Source organism: Caloenas nicobarica, chromosome 21 (assembly GCF_036013445.1).
Source record: "Caloenas nicobarica isolate bCalNic1 chromosome 21, bCalNic1.hap1, whole genome shotgun sequence".
NCBI classification, from domain to species: Eukaryota; Metazoa; Chordata; class Aves; order Columbiformes; family Columbidae; genus Caloenas; species Caloenas nicobarica.
This window is the reverse complement of record NC_088265.1, coordinates 589,498-602,548: the sequence shown is the minus strand read 5'-3', so window position 1 is coordinate 602,548 and position 13,051 is coordinate 589,498. Positions and strand designations below refer to the sequence as shown.

The following is a 13,051-nucleotide window of genomic DNA, read 5'->3' as shown; positions in this document are numbered from 1 at the left end:
AGCCCCCGGGCCCGGCCTAAACCCAGGCTTACCCAGTGCCAGGTGGGTGTGCGGAAACCGCCGTTCAGGGGATGTAATCCTATTTGGATGGGTAAATGTTTACAAACCCCAGTTAATGGGGCTTGCCATTTACACAGCGAGGTAAATCCCCCGTTTCTCGCCACACACCCGCGTAAATGTCAGGTTTGCAGACATTTCTATTAAGGAAGGAAAAAAGAAACTCGGAGCGTTTGCACAACCGATGTAAACCGATTTAAAATCGCAGTTTACCCACATTTACATAATGTTTGCTGATTAATAAATTAGATACTTAGGAAATCAGGGGTAGTTCCATGTGAATCATTCTGCTCCATAAACAACAGGAGCTGCAAGACGTCGCTTCGCCTGCAGAGCAGCTCATCCCCTCGGAGCGCGGCTGCGGCCCCATCCCGCCGGGGGGCGAGCGGGGGTCTCCGAAAGGCCCCGGACCCACTGGGGCTGGAGCTGCACAGTGAAGCAGAACCAGCGCCTGGATTCTGCTGCAGCTCCAACCCGGCCAGGAGCAGCAGGGAGCAGCTGGTGGCGACAGCGGGGGCTTCGGAGCTGATGGAAAGCGTTTTTTTCCCCCCTTTGAGCTCTGTGTTGCTGCAGTTTGATGGCAGCGACGTGCCAGGTGGCCACTGAGGTCAGCTCTGGTGGGTCAGACCGGTCCCCGCCGTGCTGCAAGTGCGTCCTCCCCATTGCAGACACATCGCGCCGCGCTGCACGGGCAGCTCTGCAGGCACATCTGTTGCACACACACCTCTGCCACGTTGCACACACGTGCACGCTCAGGCAGGGCTGGCTCCTGCTCTCCAGCTCCTACCATCGCATCCCAAGTCCCGCGCCCCGGCCAGCAGCACTCATGGAGCACACACCCCAGGCTTGGTGGGGATCCCCCCAGCCCGCCCGGCCCCTCGCACCTGATATCGTCCTCGTTCGCGAAGATGATGACGGCCCGCGCATGGGAGGTCTCCAGGAGGCGGCGGATGATCTTGTCGAACTCTCCCGGCTTGGGCTCCCGCGGGATCTTGACGGACTGGGCCACGCACACCCCCCCTGCGGCACAGAGAGCCCCGGCACTGAGACACCCGCCAGCCCCCGGGCCTGGGGACAGCCCCCATCCCTGGGGACAGCCCCTCTCCCAAGGCTCCTCAGCCCCACAACAGGCAAACAGGGGTCTCCCCAGCTCACCTGCACCCCAGCAAGGGGCTCAGCACCGTGACACCCCCAGAGCCCCTGGCCACCCCTGACAGCTCGGGGAGGGGTCTCCAGGCAGCTCCCAGCACCAGCCCCTCACCAGCCCAGGACAGGTTTTGCAAAGGGCTCTGCACGCGCAATGGGCGAATATCAGCAAAACCAGTGCACAATGGTCAAATACCGGCAAAACCAGTGCACAACAGCCAAATACCAGCAAAACCAGTCCCTGGGACAAGGAGATGCTGGGTGCAGCCCCGGGACCAGCCCTTCGCCCCGGGACAGCAGCCTGGCACTGCAAAGGGGTTTATTCCCATCCCTGCGGCACCAGCCAAGCTCCCAGCCCCGCTTTCCACGGGGCGATTGCAAAAGCAGCTAATTAAAATTAAAAGAGGCAAGGGGAAGCCGGCAATTGGCAGAGTCCCCGCACATGGCTGCTGGGCTCCCAGCCGCCAGCTCCAAACAGCCAGGGCCCTCCTGCTCCCGCATTTCTGCAGATGCCAATAAAAAGAGGGATGGGAGAGAAAATTAAACATCACAAGATCTTCTAGATGTAATTGATGGTCTCGATTTGCATAGTAAATGACACGGCTGATACCTCGCCTGCCACTAAAAGTTCCCAGTTTAAGCAAAGGTCAGAGTAATTAGCACATGGCAGCATGGAGAGATTTCCCAGCTCACAGCCCCGGAGAGGAGCGGGGGCACAGGATGGGGACAGGCCCCTGGGACAGGAGGGTTCGCTCCCTGCCGCAGGGCTGGAAGAAAATTGGGGTAATTTGGCCCCTTGCAGCCAAACAACAGCGCGCGGGTTCTGCTGGGTGCCGAGCACGCAGCACGGGAGGTGCAGGGGTGGGGACAGAGCATCCCCAGCAAACACCCACTGGGGGAGAACTGCCCGACCCAGCACCCCGCAGCCCAGCCACAGACAGGGCGGCTTGCTAGGTTTTTTGGTTTGTTTTCCTACGGTAAGAAATTGGGCCAATTTGCTGTTTGTTTCCCATATGGGGAGCCAGATGGATGGAGAGGAGGGAGTTGGATAAACAGACTCCTGGACAGACAGATCAGCCAGGCAAGACGGGCAGCAGCGGGCAGCGCCAGCGGGACAGGCACGTCCCCGCCCGGGGTGCTCAGCCCCGGCCACCCCCGAGCCCCCGGCCACCCCCAAGCCCCAGCCAGGCCAGCACGGCACCGGCTGTGCCGCCAGAGACCACGGCCCCGGCTACGGAGCCGGTGCAGCTTAATTACAGTTTCCATGGCAATAAAAGGAGAAAATTCAACAAACCCAGCAGTTTGCAAACATGAGAGCCTTCCAACCGCCCCGGCGCAGTCGGGCGGGCGTGTGCACACGCGAGTGACAGCTCGGGGCTGGCACAGGTGCCCACCCGCGTGTCACCAGGACCAGCACCGCGAGGGTCCCGTGCCACGCGTGCCCTGCTCCTGGCTGGGGTGAGCACACGAGGGCACACACTGTGACACGTGTCCCACTGCGACACGTGCCCCTGAACACACGTGTGCTCACAGGGGTGCAAGGGACACAGGGGCTCCAGGTGTGCACATGGAGCTGCCGCACCGGCCCCTTCCCAGCACGGCCAGAGCAAACCCAGTGGTGAGAGCTGCCCGGGACAGCAGCAAGGTTTGCACCAGCTCCTCCGCGGGTGTTTGATTCCCCTCGCCCCAGGCAGCGGCTCTGAGCACCCCCGGGACCCCGTGGCACCCGCAGGGGCAGCGAGTGGCCATGGGTGAGCTCACGGCAGGGACCAGCTGCTGGCACGCATGGGGAGAAGGGAGCAGCAGAGGAGATGAGCCCGTAAATAAATAAGAGACTAAATCAATGGCAATTCAGAAATGACCGAGTTACTCAGCAGCTCTGTTAAATCAAACTAATGAGGAACGTAACAAAAAAGGGATACGGGCAATTAAAATGTAACGAGGACCTTATTAACGCAGTGGCTGGAGACCACGGAGCACATGAGCGGGACACGGCCAGGCCAGTGGTTGGGGACAGCAGGGATGGAGACGCTCGCCGGGGCCTCGGGACTCTCCTCGTTACGCTGGGTTAACGCGTGTTGTCAAACACAGGTCAGGGTTTAATCTCCGCCATTACGGGCTCGGTGGGAACGCAGCTGCTCCGGGAAGTGCGACGCTGAAGTGCCCTCTTGATTGCAGGTAGATAATAAGCTTTTGCTGTCGCTAACGCACACCATCAATCAGGGAACGCTCTGCGGGGCTCCCGGGGCTGGCGGCTGCAAAGCACCGGGGGAGCACGGACCCGGCACATTGGAGAAGGGGCACCCAGCTCAATCGTGCTGGGAACAGTGACACGCGCGTCCCTTCTGCCACAATGTGCATGTCCCCTGTGCCACGACACGCACGTCCCCTCCGCTGTGATGAGCGTGTCCCCTCTGCCACGACGTGCTCCCCGGGCAGCTCTGAGCTCTGCACAGCCCCGCTGCTCCCTGCGCGCTCCTGCCCTTCCCAGCCATTCCAGCGAGATTCCCAAACCCAGAGTATTAACTGGTGAGCATCTGGCTGCTCCCCTGCCCCGGGATTCACTACTCATGTCACTTCAAAGCCTCCAGGAACCAGCTCGTTAGAGAAGCCATTAGGGAGGTGGCTCTGTGGCCTCGCAGCAGCAGAGCTCCTGTGCCACGGCCGGACGCACGTGCCTTGGTCTAATCGCAGAGCACAGGATGTCCTGCACTGCACGAGGGTTTGCACCGTCCGTCCGTCCATCCACCCATCCATCCTCAACACCACAGCAACGAGTGGCTTTGCAGTTTGGGAAAGGCTCCTGCAACCCGTGGGGACACCGACCCGCCTTTGTCAACCAAAACTGACCACAACGCATCCCCCAGCACGGCCAGATCTCAGCTCGCAGGCTCCTGCACGTCACTGCAAGGCGGGGATCTCATCTCGCCCCTTCCCTCGGGGAGCACAGAGCAGCTCCCTGAGCCCTCGGTTCTGAGCACGGTCCCACTTTGGGGTGGCGGGTCCGTCCCCGTGTGCCCTGGGCTCTGCGACACGCGGCCCCGTCACCGGAGGCTCCTGGCACTTGCCGCCCGTCTCGTCCCTGGAACTGGCTCCCTTGTCCCTGGAACCGGCTCAAATGCTGCTCTTCAGTGTTTTGAAATCTCATCAGACGTTATGAATCTGAGCAATTTGCGCCTGCTTTTCAACTGCCTGCCTTGCCAGGCTAAATCAGTAATTAATGAATTTGCAATGGGGGAAAAAAGCAAGCCTTAATCTCAAATCTAGGGCCTTGGGTGGGATGCCAGGGAGTAGAAAATTCAAGTTTCTCCCTCGAGTAATGACACCACAGAGCGTGTCCATGGGAAGGGTCTGCCCTGCTGCTCCCACCGCGCTGTCATGAGTCTGAGGTCTCTGCTTTAAACCCTGTGCGCTCGGCTGGGGTGAAACTCCTGCAAGCGGCACCGGGAGGTACCGGGGGCTGGTACCCACCAGCATCGTCCTCCCACCCGTCCCAGCTGAACCACGGGGACGGTGTCCGCAGGGCGCAGGACGGGGCGACCCTCAGCACCAGCAAATACCCAGGATTAGCAGCCTCCAGGTCTGCATACACAAATGTGCTGTAAATCATGTCCAGTGCTTGCTTATGCCTTAAGGCTTGGGAGCGGCTCTTTGGGGGTGACATCCTGATGCATCAACCAAAAGTAATGAACCCGGCTAAAACCAGAAAGATTCAGCCATGAACGTCACATGGGGATGAACAACTGCCTCACAAATATATATCAGCTTCTTAACTAAAAATATAGAAAACTCAGCGAAGGATAAAACAATAGCGGGGGGAAATGGCAGTGTAAAATTGATCCAGACACATGACTAAGGAGTCTTGCGTTTGGCTGGAAATATTACCCTCTTCACAAAACCGAGCACTGCACATTACGACGCGTGGCATAACATGCCACGCTCACCAGCTAAATTACATAAACATAAATCTAATCCTTCATCTCCAACAGCTCAGCAAGAGGGGAGATGTCAACGCACGGGGAGCCCAAGGATGGCTGATGGGTCTGTCTGTCTGTCCACTGACACGATGCCACAGACAAGGGTCAGGGGAAACACTGCACAAAAGGAGATGGGGACAGTGGGGACACCCCAATGCTGCTGCCAAGCTGTGAACACAGCTGACACCTCCTGCCTGGGCAGGATGCTTCGGGGGAGCACTGAAAACACTTAGATTGCCAAAGAAAATTCATCCTTCGCAGACATAACATCTTTGCAATGGTAGCACCCCAAAAAACTTCACTCTCCAGAGTAAGGACTGCCTGGCCATTGGTGCCAGCACCAGCAATCGCCAGGGGCCAACAGCATAGTTGTCAGAGAAACCGCAATACGTAAGAGACCACGGGCCACCCGGGTCAGTCTGTCCCGCAGCCCAGGGCCAGACCCGGCTGCAAGAACAACCCATCAGGGTCGGTCTCTTCTCCCCCCACCAGCGGAGGGGTCGGCTTGTGCCTGGAGCAGAAACGCTTTCCACTGCGATGGAGAAGGCTTCAACGCGAGGCTTTGCTAAAAATTGAAACTGAAGGTCAAGTTGATAATGTATCAGAAAGCAAACAGCTTGAGTGCTGACTGCTAACTGCAGCACTGAGCGTTAGTGCCTGACGGAAATAAAAACTGACTCTGAAGATTCAGGCTTGGCACAAGAAATGAAGCGGAGCTGCTTGGAGGAGCGCGGGGAGATGCTCACCCCGAGCCCGGGGTCCGCGGGCTCCTTCCCCGGCACAAATACCCCAACACGGGTGAACTCTGCAGGGCCGCACCCTGGGTCACCCGAGAGCTCTTTACATCACTGGGACAGGCTGCAGGCACCTTGGAGCAGCAATAAGTCACAGGACCCTTTACGCTGCCGGAGAAGCGCACATCAGAGCCAGGCATCTACAAATGGGCTATAAAAGGGGACGGATCCTTCACCCGTTCCCTGCGGTTACGGGCTGGTTTAAAGCCTTTTGGTGTCAGCAGAGCGTCCCCCTTTATGGGACAGACAGAGGAGAAGCACAGCCCGGCTCTGCCCCCAGCCTTGCAGCTGCCACCGCCAGGGGCAAGGCCAGGGGATTTTCGAATGAAAAAAATTAAGGAAAAAACCAAAAAGCACATTTTTTTGGTCTAACCATACTGTTTTCATGGCTGCAGAGCATCTTCCACGGGCAAAGGAGCCAGGCCAACCCCCGGCACATCCTCCCAGGACAGATGCTCTGGGGAGCAGCTCGGAGACCCCCAGACACCCCAGGGAGCCGCTTCCCGAGCCCCCACACTGGGGCTGATGGATGGAGCTCCCGGAAATCACCGTACTCCTGCAGCACGAGCAGGGCAGCCGCGTTACTGCTGATAACGCACGGGCTGCACTTACACCGCTGTTATACCGCAATTACAGTCGAATTATGCTTTTTGATAACTAAATTATCACTAATGCACATAATCGTTGGGTTATGTGGATACACAAATTACAAGACTGCCTCGGCCCCGGATTAATACACGTGCATTTCGACTCCATATACACTCGTTTACTCTGCAATTACTCCGTCATATCATTAACCATCTGGTTATAGGAATTCACGGTAACCACAGGTATCTCAAAGAAAAAGTGCTCGTGCTGCTTACTGGTCATGCTCCTTCCTCACTGGTGCTTACTGGTGGAGGAACATGGGTTTGAATTGTGCCCGGCCCCGTCCAGCCCGGCACAGCCGCCCCGGGAGCAGCAGCCACGGGGCAGAGCATCGCACCCGCATCCCCATCGCCCGACGGACCACAAGCATCGCACCCGCCTGCTCCAGGGCATCCCCACGCTCTCCTCCTTGCAAAACCACAGCCCTGGGAAAATATTCTGCTTTTCAAGTTAAAATCCTGAAGAGCAGATTCCAGGTTGAATCCCCAGATGGGTTTCTAGCATATTAAAAGCACAGCCGGTTCCCAGTGCCAGGACGCGCGCGCGAGACAGAATTAACGCTGTTCCTATTTATAGGCCTTTGATAAGGAGCTCGTCACCTAGAAGTTTTTATTCCCTTTATCCATTTATAAGGCCATAACACAGTTTGACAAGCTCCAGATAGGCTGGTGTCCCACCGATTTTGCCAGAACTTAATGTGCCATTCCGATACAGTCAAGCCAGTAACAGGCAGCAGCCTGCGCGCTGCGGGGTTTTCGCTGCTTCATAAAACACCCGTCTCGCCCACGCACGTGGTGCTGCGCAGGCGAAGCGATGCCGGAGCGAGGAGGGACCCTGGGGGCAAAAGCCCCCACGACAGCAGCACCCGGGGGCCCTTCCCATCCCAGCGGGTCCCGGGACGGATGCTCGGCCACCAGCGAGTACCACGAGCTGCTCCTCCGCTCCCGAGGCTGCTAATCCCCCCTGAGCATCCCAGCGCTCCCGTCAGCAAAACGCTTTCTGCCTCCAGACAAATCCTCCCAAAGAGTTTTGCTGAGCATGGACTTTCCGCCTGTCCAAAGCCTATAGACAAGTTAAAGCACCTGCCCTCGGGGATAATTCCACTAAAATTGGGTGAAGCGCACGTTGGTGCCAACTTTATTTTCTGTTAAAACCTGGGAGCATTTGTAAAAGTCTTTTCTGCTGGAACGCGCCCAGCACTGTGGAGAGAGGGGGTTAGAGCAGCTCAGCAGCCACCGACCCAGCAGATCCGAGTCTCCTGGCGAGCGGGGAACGGGACTGAGCCACTTTCTGAAAGGAGCTGGCAGCACTACGGCAGCCGTCCCTGCAGAGCCAGCTGCTGGTCCCAATCCTTGCTGGAGAGCTTGGACCCTGCTGGACACCACATCGTCCTTGCAGTCAGCAGAGCAGCCCCAAAACCCCACCACCGGGCTTGTCCCCCAAGGCGCGTCAGCCACCCCTGCTCACGCACCGCAGCCACATCCCAGCTCAGGCCAAGCCCAACCAGACGCGTCCCAACCAGACGCGTCCCTCCAAAGCCCAGGCCAAGCCCCCATCCCAGGGAAACCCGCTCACCATCCTCCCTGGATTTCTGGATGAAGGCCTCCACGCCGCTTTCGCCATAGCTGCCCTCGGAGGCCAAGGTGGAGACATAGTTCCACTTGAGGGCTTTGACGATGTCCACCATGGCTTGGGCCTGGTAGGTGTCAGATGGGACGACGCGGGAGAAGAAGTCGTAGCGGCTGTTGTCGCTCAGATCTGGGGCGGTGGAGGCGTAGCTGATCTGAGGGATCTGGGATGAAGACAGACAAAGAGTCAAGAGAGAGTTACCTCCACCCCACCACGACGTCCTCACCTTGCCTGTGCTCACAAAGCCCCGCTCTGGAGGAGAGGGAGGTGGAAACCAAGGAAGACCACGGGTCGGTGGAGAGGCCAAAGGGAAAACCTCGCTCCTGCCCCCGCAGCAATCTGGGGTCTCCCTTTGGCCTCCTGCCCCAGGGAGGACAGACCCGACCCCACCTCACTGGGTTCTGTCCACCCCAGCGATAAATAAGCCCTGTAAATGTACCAGAGCTGCCGCACCTCGCTCAGTACACTAGAATGATCTAGCATCGGAGGATCATGCGATGCTTAACACACACTGCACTTTACATCTCCAAAACACAGCATGGGTATTCATCTATCTTAAAGATGGAAAAGGCTTATTCAGTTATCAAGCCCAGGTTCTCCCCACCAGCATGAAGCTCCCTCCTAACAGCACACCGAACACCCGGACAGCCCCGTCCACCGTCCCCATGTCCCACACCCCACCAGGTCCCTGTCCCGGCACAGTCCGGCACGTTGCAGCGGCTGCAGAGCCCGGGAAAGGGTTTCAGCTCAGCAGCGACGGAACCGCTGGAGCTGCAGGACAGCGCTGCAGAGACGCCGGCACAGCCAGGGAAGGGACCGGCCACCCGCTGTCCCCTCGGTGTCCCCACAGCTGCTGCATGGCTGCCAGGACAGCCCAGGGCAGCACCACCCCCGGCTGCCCTGTGCCTTGGGAACAGCAATCCCCTGTCCTGCTCACCCCATCCAGCTCGGGAGTAATCCCATGGTCACAGCTTGCAGAGCACAGACGCTGCTGGAGCCCCAGGGATGCAGCGGATCCCCGCAATCCCCGGGCTCCGCAGCACCTGGGTCGTGCCAGATGCCCAAATCAGCTCCGGGTGCCTCTGGCCTCACCCATCACCACTCCCCGTTAAGCAACTGGCCAATTCCCAACAGCTGAGAGACCGGGGCGGGTTGGAGGGAATGGGGGCAGGTTTGGGGTCTGTGGGAATCCTAGTTCATGTTATAAGATCAAGACACCTTGTGGGGAGCTGGGCTGGGTATTGTCACCCTGGGGATGTGGACACATGTACCAGAGTCACCCACAGACCCTCCCAGCCCCTCCATCCTCCTCCGCTCCTGCTCCCAGTTTCTCCTTTGTTTCTTCATTGTTTTCCCCTCTTCCACTCCTCTCTCTCTCTCTCTCTATTAAACGCGATATCGGTGTTATAAACCCGCGACTCCACCTGAATGCTAAAAGGCCCCTGGAAAGGAGCAGCCACCCTTGTACCTGCCTGCAAAACAGAAGATGAAAAAAGGGAGAGATGGCGAAGGAGTGGGAGAGGGAGAGGAAGGAATCTTTATCGAGGCACAAATAGGATTACTGTGTGACAATCTGCTTTGTGCTCCGTTCCGAGGGCTGTGATCTGCTCGTTGGGTATCTGTGACTGGGAGCCGATGCAGGAGACGCGATTAAAATTCTGCTCAGCAGGCGAGGCGCCCGTCTGGCAATCATTCATCCCGGGGGAGCGGGGGGGCTGCTCCGCGCCGGCTGCCCTCGCCCCCCCGCAGCGGGGACGGGGATGGGAACACGGCTGGGACGGACACGGGGCTGGGATGGACACGGGGCTGGGATGGACACGGGGCTGGGATGGGGCAAGAGATGCCAAGTGCCCGTGCCAGGAGGGCGGGTGGGCAGGGACAGCAGCACTGACACGTGAAAGGGGATTTGGGGGCAGGGACGCAACCCCGCCTGTCCAGAGGGTCCTTTCCCAAGGATTTGTTCTCTGCAAAGTGGTTTAATTCAAACTGATCCCTGTTTCTTCAGCAGGGCACTGGCGATGAGGACGTCCCAGTGATGCCCCATGGCACCGCGCAGCCCATCCAACCCCTCGGGCTGCCCATCCTTCTCCAACTCCTGCTGGAAAACAAAGCCTGGAAAATACCTGTTGATCTATAGGCTACAAACTGGAAGCTGTATTCAACAAACAAACGGGAAGAGCTTTTCTCTCTTGTTCCTCTGCGATGGATGGAAGTGGAAATAAAATACCAGTTCCCAAATGACCATTTCATAGACGACTTCTGCCTTTTTCCCCCTCTGCTTTTTGATCTCCTGCTCCACAATAGCCCAACTCCCAACACCAGCTATTTTCTCAGATAAAAGACAAAAGTCCTTTTAAATCCATAAAAGCAAAATGCAGGCAGGGAATTCAAGGTTCTTAGAAAGAAGGAGGATGTGGTGGGGAGGGGAAGCTGGAAACGTACCGCAGCTGCACCTCTGGGCAGCAGTGGTACCTCACCTGGCTCATCTCCAGCCCAAGATCAATCCCAAGGGGCGGGGGAAATCTCTCCTGCACCCCAAGGCTCCATTGTGCCATCAAGAGTGGGGAGTAACTCCAGGGCAAGGGTTTAAACCTCCTTCCTCCCTTTTTTTGAATTGAAAACCAGAGTCAGCATCACCCAGAAGCACCCCCGAGGCTTGGGGGCTGCAGTGCTCCAACTGAAACCATCGATTGAGCATCAACCGGGAAGGAAGGAGCCCAAACAAATGGGCGGTTGCGGAGCCAGAGCCGCGCACACCGGGCGGGAGCATCCCCTCGAGAAGGGGCTCCAGCACCAGCCCCCCTGCGCCAGAAACAGGGCCGGGAGCAGCTAATTCCCTAACCATAATTATTAATTTCATGCATATCTATGCAAACCTCTGGTTCACTGACAAGACGGAATTGATTTAATTAGAATTTCCATCATCAAGCCATTTGGACGGCAGCTTTTAATTAAGGAGAGTGTAAAGAACCACAGGGGCTGGCGGAACAAGCGGGGACGGTCGGAGCAGCGTGAGGATCTGGCCCAGGACAGGACCAGCCCTCAGCATCTGCTGGGAGAGCGACAAAGATCTCACACCCCACAGACCCCGGGCTGCTCACCAGGCCTCTGTGCCTCAGTTTCCCCAGCTGAAAATGGTGGGAATGGCTCCTACTGCCCCGAGCAGGCAAATCGCTCAATCATCGCAATGCACCGACACAACATGGATCCGGTAACAAATTCCTCCATTGCCCGGCTCCGATGTCACCGAGAGGCAGCTGCTCCGGGGTGACACGACAGCCGCGCTCGAGGGACACAGCTCGGGGCGGGGAGCGATGGACACCCCGACCCACCAGCTCCTTTGCTGCGACCTGTTAAATGGAGCATGTAAATCAGGCAGTGCTGGTGCCGGCCGGGGACGGGCTGCTCGGCCCCACCAACGAGCCTGCCTCTTGTCACGACAGAGCGCTGGGCAGCGCGGCAGGATCTCCCGGCCAGCCCCCGCACCGGCTCATCGCGGCGTGTGCAGGCAGATGGAAAACCAGCCACAAGGAAGCAAAATTTTTCTTAATTGCCCATGGACTCAGCTTCCCATGCCGCAGAGGCAGCTCCAGTGGAAAACGCCAAAAAACAGCTCCCATCCCAGCCGAGAGCCGGGCAGCTGCAATTTGTTTTAATAAACTCAATGAAGAAGAAGGAAATGAAGTGGCAGGAGTGAGTGATTAATCAGAGCATCCCCCGGCTGATTTCCACCTTCCTGCCCTCGTGAAGGTTATTTACCCGCTAAGCAGGGACATGCGGTGTGAATGCAGCATCCGTCCCGCCACAGCATCCGTCCCGTCATCACCCATCCCACTGCCCCCAAAGCCTCGGGGCCTCTCCCAGGATGTAGCGATGCTGCTCAGGGATGCAGGGAGCAGACACAAGCCTGGGGGGGTGGTCAGCACTGGGGGCTTGATCCAGCTCCGGCAACCTGGCCGCAGGCACCAAAACCTCACATGCCTGGAGCACCGCCGGCTCCCGCAGCATACGCCATGGGCATTGTCCTCCGTTAGGGGAATTACTCATGCTGTACAACAGCCCTGTGCTAAAAAGAGCTGCTGCACTCGCTGCCTCCAAGCAAACAAGCACCTCAAAGAGTCCGGCGCGTGTCAAGTCCAGCCGCACGCCAGGGATGCTCCTCACCCTGGCTGAGCACTCAAGCTTCATCATGTCCCAGCTCCTTCTGGATGGGGTTGAGAAAAGCACCTCAGACCCTGACGCAGCTTTTCTGGGATCCCATTTACCGGGGATGAACCTGGTTCCTTTGACACCATCATTGCTGTGGTGGTTAAGGAGAAATTGGGCAGAGCTGGGGCTGGGAAGCTGGTGGGAAGGAGCTGGAGCGTGCCAGAACGCTCGCGGTGACGCCAGAGATGCCATCGCAAGGAGCCGCGAGCAGGGATTTGGGGGAAGGTTTTTCTGCAGGCAGAGCTGCGAGGAGTGATGAAACCGGCTTGGACAGAGGATGCCGCATCTGCACGTTGTTCCACTGATGTACAGCTTTAATTAGGCAGTGGCATCTAACGAAGGACACGTTATTTATTTATGTAGCGTGGGAGTGACAAAACCCCTGGTGGGGAGGGGCAGGGCTCGCTGCCGGCAGGAGCGGAGCGGGACGGAGGGGGGTGGGATGTGTGGGACGGCAGCGTGGGATGGGGCGAGGGACCGTGGTGGGGACACCCCCGGTGCTCCCCAGCCAGGAGCGAGTCCCCTCCTTCAGCACCCACCACTCCACACCAGCATCCCCTGTCTGGGGAGCACCGAGGGCGCTGGGGGGAC

General features: G+C 58.2%; 1 protein-coding gene across 2 annotated transcripts in view; it reads right to left on the bottom strand.

Annotated features, from left to right (window-relative positions):
- GRM4 (glutamate metabotropic receptor 4) overlaps positions 1-13,051 on the bottom strand; it is a 35,984-nt gene that overhangs the window by 13,862 nt on the left and 9,071 nt on the right. For both annotated transcript variants that reach the window (XM_065649358.1, XM_065649357.1), the window contains 2 exons: positions 8,198-8,414; positions 942-1,077 (listed from right to left, as the gene is read on the bottom strand). In XM_065649358.1, coding sequence (XP_065505430.1) covers positions 942-1,077; positions 8,198-8,414 — 353 coding nt within the window. The remainder of the gene's footprint in view (positions 1-941; positions 1,078-8,197; positions 8,415-13,051) is intronic.